This window comes from Phoxinus phoxinus, assembly GCF_949152265.1.
Source record: "Phoxinus phoxinus genome assembly, chromosome: 2".
Taxonomy (NCBI): domain Eukaryota; kingdom Metazoa; phylum Chordata; class Actinopteri; order Cypriniformes; family Leuciscidae; genus Phoxinus; species Phoxinus phoxinus.
This window is the reverse complement of record NC_136877.1, coordinates 28,896,605-28,912,418: the sequence shown is the minus strand read 5'-3', so window position 1 is coordinate 28,912,418 and position 15,814 is coordinate 28,896,605. Positions and strand designations below refer to the sequence as shown.

General features: G+C 39.9%; 1 protein-coding gene across 1 annotated transcript in view; it reads right to left on the bottom strand.

The window, feature by feature from the left end:
- Positions 1 to 15,814, bottom strand: part of otog (otogelin) — a 42,973-nt gene that overhangs the window by 4,079 nt on the left and 23,080 nt on the right. The window contains exons 23-52 of the mRNA XM_079588381.1: positions 14,242 to 14,349; positions 13,822 to 13,960; positions 13,566 to 13,700; positions 12,545 to 12,688; positions 12,303 to 12,422; positions 11,482 to 11,598; positions 11,218 to 11,374; positions 10,458 to 10,484; positions 10,163 to 10,330; positions 9,016 to 9,294; positions 8,792 to 8,909; positions 8,590 to 8,669; positions 5,792 to 8,205; positions 5,513 to 5,690; positions 5,269 to 5,417; positions 5,048 to 5,137; positions 4,703 to 4,889; positions 4,393 to 4,613; positions 4,164 to 4,302; positions 3,837 to 4,025; positions 3,543 to 3,752; positions 3,068 to 3,172; positions 2,876 to 2,980; positions 2,570 to 2,671; positions 1,773 to 1,871; positions 1,558 to 1,598; positions 1,376 to 1,451; positions 1,099 to 1,277; positions 916 to 1,020; positions 581 to 700 (exon numbers count right to left, since the gene is read on the bottom strand). Coding sequence (XP_079444507.1) covers positions 581 to 700; positions 916 to 1,020; positions 1,099 to 1,277; positions 1,376 to 1,451; positions 1,558 to 1,598; positions 1,773 to 1,871; positions 2,570 to 2,671; positions 2,876 to 2,980; positions 3,068 to 3,172; positions 3,543 to 3,752; positions 3,837 to 4,025; positions 4,164 to 4,302; positions 4,393 to 4,613; positions 4,703 to 4,889; positions 5,048 to 5,137; positions 5,269 to 5,417; positions 5,513 to 5,690; positions 5,792 to 8,205; positions 8,590 to 8,669; positions 8,792 to 8,909; positions 9,016 to 9,294; positions 10,163 to 10,330; positions 10,458 to 10,484; positions 11,218 to 11,374; positions 11,482 to 11,598; positions 12,303 to 12,422; positions 12,545 to 12,688; positions 13,566 to 13,700; positions 13,822 to 13,960; positions 14,242 to 14,349 — 6,301 coding nt within the window. The remainder of the gene's footprint in view (positions 1 to 580; positions 701 to 915; positions 1,021 to 1,098; positions 1,278 to 1,375; positions 1,452 to 1,557; positions 1,599 to 1,772; positions 1,872 to 2,569; positions 2,672 to 2,875; positions 2,981 to 3,067; positions 3,173 to 3,542; positions 3,753 to 3,836; positions 4,026 to 4,163; positions 4,303 to 4,392; positions 4,614 to 4,702; positions 4,890 to 5,047; positions 5,138 to 5,268; positions 5,418 to 5,512; positions 5,691 to 5,791; positions 8,206 to 8,589; positions 8,670 to 8,791; positions 8,910 to 9,015; positions 9,295 to 10,162; positions 10,331 to 10,457; positions 10,485 to 11,217; positions 11,375 to 11,481; positions 11,599 to 12,302; positions 12,423 to 12,544; positions 12,689 to 13,565; positions 13,701 to 13,821; positions 13,961 to 14,241; positions 14,350 to 15,814) is intronic.

The following is a 15,814-nucleotide window of genomic DNA, read 5'->3' as shown; positions in this document are numbered from 1 at the left end:
TTTGGGAGTCGGTGAGCCAATCAGGTAAAAATAAATGCATATTATACGAAAACAAAAGTGTTTTTTGTCATTGCATGCATGTAAAACTGTTGTTGGGGACTCCCACAACAACATTAGGAACATTTTAAATGTCATATAGGTGCCCTTTAAGACATCTGCTTTAAACATTACAATGCTTGTGATAACTTTTGTTAAACTCTACAATAAGTAAATCTACTTCACCAGCTAATTACTCTTCGACAGCGATGCCATAGAAATACACAGAGTCACCGCTAAAACGGAAGTTCAAAGACAATATTCTAAAGATCGCGGCGCACTTGTTTCTCTGGCGCATGAGGTCTATATAGTCAGTAGAATGTCTGTTGGAGGACCATCACAATAAAGAGTTAGCAGATATTAAGCAGACAGTGAACTAATACTCTAATGAGAGTTAGTGGACATGTAGTTGCAAAGTTACTTAAAGTTAACAGAATGTTAAGGGAAGGGACCATGAAAATAAAGTGTTAGCACAAGTGTTTGTATGTGTCATAGCTGTACTTGATGTATTATTTGGGTTCATGTTTTTTAAGAGAGAAATCACCTTCATGCACTCTGTTTCGTTGAAAGGGGGGCAGCTGTAGGGGTGGGAGATGAGCACAGGTCCTGACAGAGTGTCTGTACAGTCATAGCGCATACAGTCAGATACCCAACTGCGCCCTGGCTGGAGAGGAGAACACAGAGAATATGTTTACATCACAGCCATTTCTCCAGTCTTCAGTGTTCCATTATTATCAATTATTATTGATGCTCAATTATGTTAAAATAAATATTAAAAAGAAGTTATTTTAAGTTGTAATATTACTGATTTTTTATCAAATAAATGCAGCATTAGTGAGCATAAGAGACATCTTTGAAAAACATTAAAATCAACATCACCTTGTACATAGTTACAGATCCATTTTCACTCCGGAGCAGGCAAGAAATGTTCTTACACACACCACAGCAGCTGCTGGGGTCTTTAGGAGGGATGTATAACTGGTACTGTTGAACACGTAACACAGTTAGGAGGTATTTTGAGTTTGGCTAGTGTGCGTGTCTTTGTGCATTTAAAATACTCACAGGCTGGCAGCGTGCAGTGCAGTTAGTGCCAGTGGCTTTGAGGACATAGAAACCTGTGGCAGAGTCCAGTGTGTGTGTGCACTGTGTGGTGTAACACACACCCTGATCACGTTGCTCTACCAGTGTCTGCCCCGGCCGCATCACTCCCCGTTCCCCATCCACACACACTGCCTCTCTCACTATAAATACACAGAGAAAAGCACACATACAAACATATTTTATTATTTATTTATATTTTATTTTCAGAGCATTTTAGACAGAGGTGTGTTCTTCTCACCACACACAAATCTTTTGCAGGAACATTGGTTTTCTGGATCAGACAGAAACGTTCTGTCTAACTGCATACTTTCCCCCTACAACACAATACACCTGATATCAGATATGAAACAAATAACAGAATAATACAATCTAAGCAAAATATACATGGTCATTTTAATATATTCATTTCTGGAGACTCACCAGAGAACATTTAGGACGAAGGATTTTCTCACATGCACATTCTGAGAGAGAGAAGAGCTTTAGTCTTTTCAGTAACACATTTTGTTTCTTTAGCAGAGTTTAACAGTCACAGACAAGCAACACACGTACTGACACACTCTCACACTGATATACATGAACAAAAGACACTAATGCAAATACTGCTCAACCACATTGTTATGAGTTGGTGGACTTACCACATGTCTGCGATGGACAACACTGTTCTTGAATCCTTGTGGAAACTACTGCCATGCCAACTGGACATGTGACGTCTAAGCATTGAGTGGTCTCACACACTGGATGCATAAACACACAACAGAGTTACAATAACACTTCACCGTTTCAGTTAATGTGGTGTTTTGAAGGCAATCCTTAGTTATTCCTTAGTTATGCTTTCCTGTAGCTCAGTGGTAAGAGCATTGTGTTAACAACGCAAGATTGTGGGTTCAATCCTAGGGAATTGCACATACCTATGTAAATGTAAATGTTATTTTGTTTTGTGGAGCTTGAGGACTGTTTAGGGTAGCCTACTTGTTCTACTGCGGATATATAATGGTTGTTGGCATTGGTATTTCCCTACTGTTACTGGCTTACTATAAGCTCCACAACATTCTTAAAGGGATAGTTTACCCAAAAAGTAAAATTCTTTCATCATTTACTCACCCTCAAGTTATTCCATACCTGTATGAATTTCATTCTTCTACTGAACACAAAAGAAGATACTTTGATTAAGGTCGGTAAGCAAATAGCTGACTTCCATGATAATTTTTTTTTTCGTCCTATGGGAGTCAATGTTTGGTTACCCATATTCTTCAAATTATCTTCTTTTGTTTTAAGCAGAAGAAATACATTTATACAGGTTTGGAAAAACTTGAGGGTGAGTAAATTATAATTTTTTGGCTATCCCTTTGGTGAACTGCATTTGTTGGCTGAATTTACCACAGAGAAAGAAAAATGTAAATGTCTGTATGTTTAATCATGTATTTGTACTCACAGCAGTGATAAACTGGACAGCAGTGCTCTGTGCTGTTTGTGTCCACAATCAGCAATTCTCCATCTTTACACACTGGAGCTGCCTCAGAACATTTGTCACACACTAACACAATAATAAACACAATAAAAAAAAAAGTCCCTTTCAATTTTAATACATTACATGCCTGTCAAATTTTAGGCTGGAAGACTTCTAAAGGAGTGGAATGTAAAAATATATTGTACAATTTATCACTTTTTGTTCCATAGAGGAAAGAAAGTCAAATGAAATTGGAATGACATGATTTTAACATTAATGGTAATGCCTTACTGCAGATGTGTGCCAAACAGCAGCTGCCTTCTGCGCGAGTGGCGATCAATGTCTGATCCTCACGACAAACAGGAATGTCCAAGACGCATTGATCTGGATCGCATTCTGAAAAAAGACAATAAAAAAAACAGCACTCATACGCATGCACAAGTACACAGACTCAAATACACAACAAAATATGTCCAAACTCACCACATAAGTATTCTGGACAGCAGGAGTCCTGCCTATGATATGACACCAGCTTCTCCCCATATTTACAGTCCGTAGGAGCCGCTTCACACATACTCTGATTACAAACTGTTGCAAAACAATTAAGCACAAATTAAACAACCTCATAAAGCATATGAATTTATTAAGTAATAGTAAAAGAATACAAATACATTATATACATTAACATATAAAATGCCAAATTGTGTTGGGCAGTTTAAAAATGTTGTGTTATGATAAAGTTATTTGGCTGGAAATTCAACTTCAGAAAGGTTTAGAAATTTCATCCATTACAAAGTTATTTTTGTTGTGGAAAATCTATTGACTTAAATCATAAAAATGAAAGAGGCGTTGTCTTATTTTAACGTGATGGATGTACAAGGTATATAGAATATACCATAATTCTGCCCAGCCCTTTTATAGTGAAATAATTAATGTGTGAAATAATTGTATAACAGACCACAGGCTTTGTGAGGGCAGCAGCTGCTGTCATCTGCAAGGTTGACGGTAATCTCTCCTGTACGCGTACATACTGGCTGAGGGATGTTACTGCAGTTATACTCCACCGGCACTATGCTGTCGTTCTCACACTTATACATGCAGCAGCCATCAAGGGAAGCTTTCCACACCTCCCCAAGTGCACGTGGGGTTCCAAAACTATCAGTACATGCTGCAAACAAATATCATGACACAAATTATTAACAACTAAATGCCCTTAAACAGAAACAGTAGAAGAGAAAGACAAGGAGCATACCACACTTGCTGGAGGGAATGCATAGGGCGGAATAGGGCCGATGCAATAGAGTTCCCTCTGGACATACACAGCCCTCTGAAAGGCCGGTGCATTGCTCTGGGACAAACTCAAACTCTTGGTTTGGGCAGGATGGGGCAGTGCAGGTGGGCAGACATGCTTGGTACCGCAGATTTTCTGGGCACATGAATGCTACACAGAAAAACATGCTAGCATTACCGTAAAATACACACCACACATAACACAAATAAATAGCATTTTAACACCCTATACAGCTGTGGAAACCATTTCTACTTAAAGCCATGTTGATATGCCTAGGTAACTACTTACGGCAGAAATCAGATTTCCTCCATTCCATGCAGATGTTGAATTTGTGGCAGGATGCAGCATAAGCGGCCAAAGCAACACATGGATTATTCACATACTCCACATCTCTCACCCAAATCTCACAGAACACTGCTGGAGGGACCTGAGCACAAAGACCAGTTAACAAATGTAGTGTGCAATCACATGTGGTGCAGGTTTGGTATTGGTGGGATGTTCATGTTGTGTGCCGTACGTAAGGATGGCAGATGGTGAAGGTACGGTTGCTCAGCATGCTCATGCACTGAGAGCAGTCGCTTGTGGTGCAGTTGACCTCTCTCCGTCTGCTGTGGCTGACATAGCTGGTGGTGTTGGGAATCTGCCAGCTATCGATGAACACAGCCGGATCCTCTTGCTCAGGCACAACTGTACCGTTAGACAGAGTCAGATCATTCAGAGGATTACCATCACAACTACCTGGACAGGGTGACAAAGAGAAACATGTCGTTAAAATACGACATGATCATTTTTACAGTCCATATAATCTGTTTTTAATGGATCCGTACCACACAAGCCCCTTGTGTAGAGTCTGTTGTTATAGCTGTCCATCTCAATCACCATCATGCCTGTAGTGTGAAACCACTGGATCTTCAGACCAGCTGGACTTCGGATTAGATACATGTTTCCTGTGTCCATAATCTCAAAACCGAACTTCTTAAAACGTGGCTTTGCATACCTGGAGTTCACATACAGCTGGAAAAACAAGCCATTGTTTATATAAATATGCCAGACTGGCACGATAATAATTTTCCCGGGCACAATTTTATCAAAATTTTTTTTATATATATAATTCGTTATCACTAAAAAAAGGTGCCAAGTTTTCCAAGAATTGCGAGCAGATGAATACTCACTCGTCTCTGTAGACGATTGATGAGTACTTCGTTGGATTTGTGAGTGATGTTTAAAGCTGCTAGGCACAAATTGGTAAAGTTCCACACAAGCTGGAAACAAACAGAATAACATCATGACTTTGATATAATCTTTTTTTTTTAAAGACAGATACAGAGTAGAACTAAAAGTTTTTATATCACTTTAGTTGTGAGGTGCTAATGTGAGGTTGTGCATATCTTACGGTGTAATCTGGTCCAGAACACTCTTGTACCAGGATGCTGATGGTCTCATTGGGAAGTTGAGTCACCACATATAAAGCAGCTTTATAAATAGCAACACTTTTCCCATCGAATGTGATCAAATTCAGATCTGGGAACACTGAACAACGACCTGCATGCCAAAATTTAAATATATTTTGATAAAACATCAACAAATGGCAGAATGAAAATGATTATAGCAATGTGTTTAATGTGCGTGTTCCTCACATGGGCAATCCCATCGTGGACAACACTTATCACCATTGACCAGTACAGCAAAGCCAAGCAGACCACAGTTCGGGGGTGTAGGATCATAAGGGCAGCTCTGAGACTTATTGAAGAGGAGCAACTGGCCACTGACACAAATAAGCTTTGTACATTCATCCACTACCTCTGAATATGGAGACTACAGACACACAAACATAATTTAGTTTAACACATAAATGTAGAATTTACAATAATATTTAAAGTAAAGATAAATATAAAAGCATTTTATAATTGACTCACAGTGCATACTCTGCTTGGCTCGACAGCAGTAGTCTTTGGGTCTACATGTGTCTGGCTTGTCATCAAGTGCTCTGTTTCAATGGTGTAGGGAAGACTGGTCACTACAGATGAACTCAGTGTTGCTCGGGCACTGTCTGAGGCAGGTGGCACGGCTGTGACTGTGGTAAGTTCATCTACCAGAGGGCGCTCAGTAGAGGGAATACCACTGGTTACGGAACTACTATCAGTAACAGAAGAGGAAGTAGGTGGCAGTTTTGAAATGGTAGTCTGAGTAACAACTGATGCCACACTTGGCATTAGAGTTGTAGTTGTTCCAGTTGATGATGTCAGTGCTGTGGTCAGACCAGATTCAGTTGTGTACTCTGTAAATCCAGAGGTGTATTCGGTGATGGCAGGACTGCGTGTTGTAAGTGTGCTAGAAGAAGCAACGGGGATACTAGAGGAAGTTGTATATGTGGAAACAGTAGTCACTTTATCTGTAGAAATGGCAGAGAGTGTTGTCAATGTTGTCTCATTCCTCGTGGGAGGTGAAATGCTGGTTGTGGCCACAACTCGTGGTGTTTCTCGTCGTGTGGTAGCCACAGCCACCCGTGTAGTCAGGGCTGGTGTGACAAGAGTTGTGAATGATGGTGTCATTGTGGAAGGAAGGGTGCTGGAGGTGTCATGCACCAGTGTTGACGTCTGGGTTGTTGCAGTAGTTGACAGCACAGCTCTATCTGTATCAGGTGAAACCCTAGTTGTCTCTGTGACATAATGTATACTAAAAGGTCTAGTTGAAGATGTTTGAGTGGTGGAAACAATCTCCTTCTCAGCTGCAGTAGATGTAAGCAGAGGTATCTCAGAAGTGACAGTTGTTTCTGTGGTTTTTGTTGGGCCTTGAGATTCTGATATTGCCATCGTAAGTTTAGATGGCGAAGCTGGTGAAATCGCAGGCAGTGCAGGTGTGGTGGTCATAGTTGTCGTAGAATAAGGAGGACGAATTGACGATGTGCTGACTTTGTCTGTAAGGAGAGCAGTGGTGGATACTAAACTCCAGTGAGACACTGTAGGGCCCAATGTAGTAGAAGCGGAGACAACTCTTGAAGTTGTCTTGTCAGTGGGTGACACATGTGATGTGAGCAGTGTTGATGTTTCCTCTGTAGGCGCTGAGGTGAATGGCTTGGTGGTGTAGGTGGTAAGTGGGGTCTCTGTTGTCCTGACACTGGTTTGGGATGTCTCTGGAAATACTGATGGAGTTGACGTGGTTTGGATCATTCTCCAATCTGTCTGCAATGTCCTGTCAGTTGTTAGAACATCAGGATAAGTATACACAAGAGATGTTGACTGATAGGTTTTTTTTGCTGTGGTTTCCGTTGGCACAAATGTAGGAGCTTGAGAGGACACTGTGGTGATGAGGGTATCTGGAGCAGCTGTGGAGAAAGACAGTGTTGTTTTTGAAGTTTCGGGTTGCTCTGAGGTTGATGTTGAAAAAATTAAAGGTGTTGTTTGAGTTGTTGAAGTTGGTGTTTGAAAAGCGGAAATTGTGGATTTCACTGAAATTTGAGTCGTTGACGCTTTAACATCTGTAGGGGAAGTGGAAATGGTAGTGGTGTCCAAAGGCTTCTGGGTTTCAGAAGGGCTCTCAGGGGTCTTCAGAGTGTGTAAAGTCGTTGGAAAGGAAACATTTTCTGTGGTGACAGAGGTACTCGATCCTAATATAGGCGTCATGGTCGATGGTGATGTGAACTTTGTCGTGCTGATGGTTTCAGCAGGAAACTGTGTGCCGCCACTAGAAGTCACAGTGGGAGTTGTGGTCTTTTCAGTAGGTGTGAGGATCTCTGTGACTCTAGGAGTCTCAATACTAGAGGTGAGAGGAGTTGACATTTTTACAGTTGTGGAAGTGGCTTCTGTGGAGCTCATGCTGGTCGAGAAGGGAAGCACAGGTAGAGTGCTTACTCTGGTCTGTTCTTTACCTGAGGTAGACGACAGAACAGGACTAAAAGTAGGCGGTAAGGAGATAGTTGTCGTACGCGTCAGTAGTGTTGAAGACTCTGTTGGCCTGCTTGTTGTAGAGGTGCCAGAGAGAGATGCTGAGATAAACGTTGGGCTAGTGTGCAATGTGGTCGAGGAAGTGTGAGTGATGCTTGATGCTTTAGTGGTTCTCTCACTGGAAGCCAGTGGGCTTGGGTAGGAAGAGGTCGTTGTTAATATGGTAATGGTTTCCACCACCTCAGGTCTGAAAGGGGAAGATGTAAGCATTGCAGTGCTTGGCTTGTGTGCTGTAGGTGTAGTAGCAGTGGCGCTACTCTCTGGCACTGTTGTAGATGTCAGTGACATAGACATCGCTGGGCTACTCATGGTGTAATGTTCTGAGGATGTTGATGATATGGCAGTGCTGGGTGGCGTGAATGGAGGAACAACAGCAGGCTTAATGCCTAAACACAAATGCAATATTTATTAGACACTGCACACAATAGCTCATTTAAACTGATATAGCTAACTGTGTTATGTTAAGGTAGCTAAACTGGAGCTTGAATTTACTTTGGCAATACAAATAAAAATAAAATATGATTTTTACATTGCTCCATTGATAATTAGTGGTCTGACTAGTGGTCTGTTTTACTCAAATATTGTTAGCATTAGACCTAGTTGAAATAGCATTTACAAACCTGTCACTACCTGGTGACCTAAGACAATGATTATAGAAGTAAATCCTGAACTTAGCTATAGCATTAATCTCATTACAATAAAAATAGTCTTGACTGTGTTTTTGTTTTACACCAAATTTAGCAATAGAAGAAACACAAATAGTAGCTTACAGTCCTCCATATAGACACATCTGTGAGTGACCTCATCTAAAACCATGTGACTTGGACACTGAGGCAGGCATCCCTCAACCCTATAGAAAGGTGCATGACAGACACATCACTTAACCATACACTTAAACAATTTAGATACTTGTAGATATTTGCATAAATCAAATGTGTGTGTGTTTGTATGCATGAATATGTGTGCTCTTACTTCAGGATGCTGGCACAGCTCAGACCTGATGGGTCACTGCATGTCCTGAAGCACGGACTCACACATGATTCATACCTCCACTGACATCGAGGACCCATTGGATAGTATGGTATGCCACCTGTAGTAAAAAAATAATGATTTGCGAAAAAATGGGGTAACCAAGTGAGGCCTAATGTTTCTTTGTGATTTTGAGCAACTTTGCAGATATGTTGCCACATGCTCACCTATCAGTTTGAAAAGAGTAGCTCGGCGGTATCGATCTGAGTGACTGTATTTCATGAGCTGGAGTCTGGATAGCATGAAATGCAGAAAAAACCCTGGCTTTGCCAGGGACTCCAGCGAATCAAAGCCGGAGATCCAGGTGTCTCTATGAAGAACAAATGTAGCTGCATCCCAGAATGCCTCAGTTTCTTCCCACTTCTGCAGTCTCAGCTGCCCACTGTGCTCTGCTTTTAAGAAGTAGTTGGGTCTGTCTGCCGCCTCAAATGACACCAGGGATGAGTCTGCAGCATTAACAACATTATCAACTGTATATACATGGATGGTGTATAAAACAAATTATAAATCATTTGTTTAAGAAAATAAGTTGAAGGTTTGTGTTATAACATTTTTAAATTTAGTCTAAAAATGTGCATGTTTTACTGTATATTTTTCACTTAAAGTCCCCCCTGTGGTGAAAATCAAGCTTTTAATGTTGTTTATATATCTATGTGGTGTTTTTAATATGCTTTAAGACAAACCATGTGCAAATTCATAAGTCACCACCATTGCTGAGTATTTTCTGCAGTGAACCAAAGTGTTTCTTACATCACAAACTACCTTGTAACCAATCACGTCAATGAGTGGATCTCTGAGCTGGTGTGAGTGAGTGGGGACGGGGCTAATTTGCATGGTAAATGGTAAATGGACTGCATTTATATAGCGCTTTCACAGACCCAATGGCCACCAAAGCGCTTTACAATATTGCCTCACATTCACCCATTCACTCACTCATTCATACACCGACAGCGGTGTCAGCCATGCAAGGCGATTCAGCTCGTCGGGAGCAGCTGGGGTTAGGTGTCTTGCTCAAGGACACCTCGACACTTGGTCAGGTGGAACCGGGGATTGAACCACCAACCTTCCGGTTTGTAGACAATCTACATGAACCACTGAGCCACTGTCGTCATATACTAAATCGTAATTTAGTAATCACATATACTAAATGAGGCAAGGGTGTAGAGTTACATTCAAGCTATTTTAAGGAAAAAAACTTTTAAATATGGAATTTTGGTGATCAGATATGATTTTTAAGTGATACAATTAGTGACTACAGGGGGACATTTTTATATGTTGATTGTGTGCTTTTTATTGACTGACTGACTGACTAACCATGTGTTCTGGCTTTACTGATGCCTGGCGTCATCATGAACAGCGTCAGGATCTCCTCAGTACTGGTCATTTCTCTTTTGGGGAACACCAGTCCAGTTGTCTTATTGGCTGCCAACATTGTTCCTCTCTCTCTGTAGGTCAAAAGCTTCAGTGGCCCTTTCCCTAAAGCTATGAACATGTGCATTCCCACACACATGCACAATTGTAAAAAAATTATAACAAATTATATTATATAAATTATATAATGTATCAGACATGTACGAATGTTATAATCATCACAATATTACAGATATACCTTTGTTGTAGTATTCACAGTCATAAGCTGTAAGAGGAAGAAGATAGTATTACTCATTACAGCATAAAAATCAAGTATATGATGAAAAACTGTAGTATATATCGCTCAGTTCCTTCTTCCTTTTGACCATCATTGTATTTTAGAAGAATGTGTGTTCACCGTAGTTTATTCAGTTATTAGCTATTCAGGTCCAATTCTCACTAAACTATGACTTTTGCCTTTATAAACTTCTTCTACTGCTTATTAATAGTTAGTAAGGTAGTTGTTAAGTTTAGGTATTGGGTAGGATCAAGGGATGTAGAATATGGTAATGCAGAATAAGACAATATGTCCTTTATAAGTACTAATAAACAGCCAATATCCTAGTAATAATAATAATAATAATAATTTGTTACATTTATATAGCTCTTTATCTGAGACCTCAAAGCGCTTTACATAGAAGGGGGGAATCTCCTCAACCACCACCAATGTGCAGCATCCACTTGGATGATGCGACGGCAGCCATATTGCGCCAGAACGCCCACCACACACCAGCTTACTGGTGGAGAGGAGACAGCGATGAAGCCAATCAGTATATGGGGATGATTAGGAGGCCATGATGGACAGAGGCCAAGGGGCAAATTTGACCAGGATGCCGGGGTTACACCGGTAACATAGTAATATACATGCAAATAAGCAACTAGTTAATGGTGAGAATTGGACCCTAAACTAAAGTGTTACCATTACTATTAAAATGACTGATGTTAGGAATATCACTTACGGCAGACAGAAGGGGAGCGCCAATCAATGGTGACTCCCTTTTGGCAGCAGCGGTGAGAATATGCTGCAACACTTGTGCAGAAACACTCACAGTCTCCTCCACGGTTGCAGCCACAGGTGTCCACCAGGCAGTTCATATAGAACCATGTGACATCTACCTATAGAGCATGAAAAACCTTTAAACACATGAGACCCTCTCTCACTCACATGTACATTTCGACTTGATGTGAATTTGAGCATTAATGTTCCGAGGTGATCAACTTACCACAGGGTGGCAGACTTGGAACACTTCACTGAGCAAAATCCCACACTGTCTTTTTGCAAAGGGCTCTCGGAGAGGATTCAGATTGCAGGGGTGCCTTATATCAGGACTGTTCACACACTGATGGGACATGCACACACAAAAACAGACAGTCATACTACAGTGTTTGATTTGTAGCTACCGGCAGTTTTGAGACATTCAGAAGGGCAAAATCAAATGTTAATCATCTACAAACAATTTGAATAAAATAATAGTGAGTATTCATGTTTTGGATACACTCTAGTTAAAAGTTTGGAATATTTAAGTTTTTTTCTGTTTTTCAAAGACTTCTCTTATGCTCACTAAGGTGGATTTATGTGTTTGATCAAAAAGTAATATTTTGAAATATTATTACAATTTAATATTATTACAATTTATTACATTTGCACTTACATTTCTTATCAATAATAAAAAACAATTGTGCTGTTTAATATTTGTGTAAAAACAGTTATAAACTATAATGTAAAGGTTTTGGGTAAGCAATATTTTTTTTAATGAAATCCAAACTTTTTAATTCAGCAAGGATGTATATTAGAATGATTTCTGAAGGATCTGAAGTAGGCTAATGACTGCTGAAAATTCAGCTTGGCCTATATTTTAATATTCAATTAGAAAATACTTATTTTAAATTGTAATAATATTTCACAATATTCCTATTTTTACTGTGCTTTGATACAATAAATGCAGCCTTGGTAAGCATGAGAGACATCTTTCAAAAACACACAAAACAATCATAATTATTCCAAACATTTGACTGGTGTTGTGTGTTTATTTGTTTGTCATGCCTCCGCTGCTGTCCAGCTGTTGCCAAACTCCTGTGGTGTTGATGAGTCGATGTTCTCTGGTGTTCTCATTTCATTCGCTGTCTTCTGATCAAAGTTCCCACAAAGACCAGTAAGCTTGCCCTAGAAATATCATGAACACACAAATACAAACTTGCAAGGTAATCAAAATTCTGCAAATTAACGATTTGCTACTCAACAAGTTTACACCAGCAACACATTCACCTCTTTGTGTGTGTTTTTACCTGCCAGCGTGGTCCAGCTTGTATATGTACGGTGGTTTTTCTGTCCCACAGCACTGTGAGGTCTTCCCCAAGCAGATGCACAATGGTGTAGTATCCTGCTTGCCAGATATATACTCTCTGCCTGTCAATCACACTGGATGGATTCTGCACATGAACCATATCCGCAGATTATCATCAACCAGATTATCATTATCATTTCACACCAAACCAATGTTTCAGGAAACATAAGTTACAGATGCAGCACTAGCAAAACTATATCACCACTATTGGTGCGTTCAAGTTCTCCTGGGAAGTTCGCACTTACGAAGTGGGAAGTCGTGTTTACGACGGCAGGTGCGTTCAAGTCACTTTTGTCGGATTAAGATGGTGGTGTACTTTCTCTTAATTAATTACACAAAAATACAGCAAGGTTCTAATCTAGTTCTAGAAAATGAAGAACAAAGAAATTTGCATCAGGTGTCCTTTGGTTTTGAAGACTTGAAGTTATGAAGCCACTGCAAACTTTATCATTACTTATTACAATGTTATATTATAATGCCATCATATTCTGTGCAGGTAATTAGCTTACTTCGCTGTAAATAGAAAAGCCTAACAATATCACTGCTAAATACCTTTCGGTATTGTGGTATTCCGCCATGTTTCTCAGTGACACGCCCCCAACTCGTAAAGATCGGGGCTTAAAGAAAATCCCGAGCTTCCCACTGGGAATTACGACATTATGGTGGCGTTATGTGCGTTCAACTCGTAAATACAATCTATACAAGATTACTTGAAGACACCGTGCAAATGATGCAATTACACTATCATTCCTTCCTTGCATTAAAAATATATTTCTCCAATACCCAGAGGTGTAGGAACGAACTAAAGGTAGGTGGGGCATATTATAAACCTCTTGAATAATTATTAGGGCATCAACTGTATGCATTGCTTTTTTTAATTCTAGCATAATTAGAATATGTTTATGTGTAACAATAGTAAGGTTTTATGACAGGTTATGGTGAGAGTGAATGAGTTCACTTACAGGTTTGCCGGTGTCGTCATCAAACACAATGAAGGAACGACCCACAGAGATAAGGAGAGATTTCCTGCAGATCACGCCACTCTCAAAGCAGTCTACATTTTCTGCTGTGACCGTCATCATTGCATCTAACAAGCTCTAATGCACACACAGGAGCACACATTAGTATTCAACTACAATACGTATGCAAACACATGTATTCATTTTGTCTTTTGATAAGAGTGAGTTGGGATATCTGGATCTGATGCTCAAAGCTCACCTTGACTAAGTACACCTTGCATGCACCAATATAATCAAACAGGAACCCATCAAACGTTCGGTAGTGTCGATCTCCATAAGTTGTGCACATTGACGGACATGGGCGAAACTCGCACTGGAACGTGCCATGCTGACACACACTGCAAAACATTCACATTCAGATCCTAGAAACAGTTTCACTACACATTTCCTCTCTTAACTTTGAAAGTTTCTGACATTTTATGTCTGTAACAAATTTGGAAAATGTCACTGTACGTATATTTGTTTTCCTAGCATTCTTAATCTGAATCAATGAATTTAACTAAATTCAAGTGATCACATGATCTTTGGTATAAGTAGGCTAGTTGAAAATGTAGTATAGCAGCTGACTGGTGTAAAGGCATGAATGAAATGCACAGAATGTGACTTGATGTAATCTTACCACTGATGGCATGGGGATGATACTCTGTCTCCAGGATAATATTCTTTCCCTTTCCACAAACACGGACATGCACGTGGCTCAAAACACTCATCACCATGCTTGAGTAGCCTGAAATACACAGATGCACATACTGAAACAGAGCACAGAATTCATGTGTAAATGCATCTGAGTACATGTACTGTATGTGAGTCCAGAAGCCATGCAAGTATGATGCAGGAACTCTGAAGATTCTGCCTGAGACAAGAATATTTGGATGGGTGGAGGGATGAAAGGAAAATCTCACTGGTCACATGAGAAAAACAGCCGATTCTCATTCTCACAGATCCAAAGAGCTTCTCTCTCTCTCACACTCTGTCTCTGATAAAGATCTTGTAATATTGCAGTGAATCATTTCCATTGGCCCGAGGGTCTCTGAGAGTTCCCAGCACACTGTCTGTTAGAACTGAGTAAACTTACACCCCAGATAGACAGGTGTTAACAGCTCTCTTTATCCCACAGCCAGCACGCTGGATCACTTACTGCCATCAAAGAATGTGTGATCACCTGCTCCTGTTCTGCATGCATTAATTGAGAGTCAGAGAGATGGATCCATAACTACACAATCACACACTCCATTGCTCACCAATTATCTTCATGCACCAGTGATGCTGTTCTCTCTCTGTACAAAGCAGACTTGAGAAAATAAAACAACATGGCTCAAACAAAAACTCTGAGGGCTGAAATTACAGAAAAACTGAAAAAAAGGTTTTGTGTGTAAAAATTATAATAATTGTTTTCAAATGAATTGCGGGATGAGTAAACTGAAATGCCTTACGTTTGATTGAGCACAAATGATGGGATATAATTTCATATTTCATTAATACGGGTGGCAGTCATTAAAACACACTGATTGTCAAATCTTATATAAAAATTGGATTCGCTGATTAAATTCTTAAAACATGGAGTATTATGAACACAAACAGACAATTCTCCACATTTAGAATCAGTCTATCATATTGTGGATCAAGGATTTCAGGCAAGATGATATTCTCAGACAATATTTTCCCTTGATTAGCCGGTTCAGGTGTGTTTGATTAGGGTTAGAACTAATCTCTGCAGAGCAGTGGCCCCCCAGGACCGGATATGAGGAACCCTGGTCTATACTGAATGAGCATGGTTTCACAAATACCTATAGTAGGCTACGTATATATTCACATAAACCCAGACCTTTCATGCAACACATAAACTGCTGCATGCTGACAACACAGATTTCCTCCAAGCAAATCTCACAAAAATTCACTGAAAAACCACTGACTCTGAAGGCTCATCACACTCTGATATCTTGAGTACTGTTGAATATTATTTAGTTCAACTTTGGCTAAGTACTGTATATCAGAATTGTTCACTCCTCTAATTTATATCTCCTCATTGCCAACAACTACATTAATCAGTTAAAAACAGATCACAAAATCTGTCTATGAAATGAAAACAAAAACTCACAATGTTGAAGCAGATAATTCAGTTCAAACACGGTCAACATTTTTGGTAAGACTTGAAGTGAATGGAAATAAAAGTGAATAGAAATGAAAGCAAA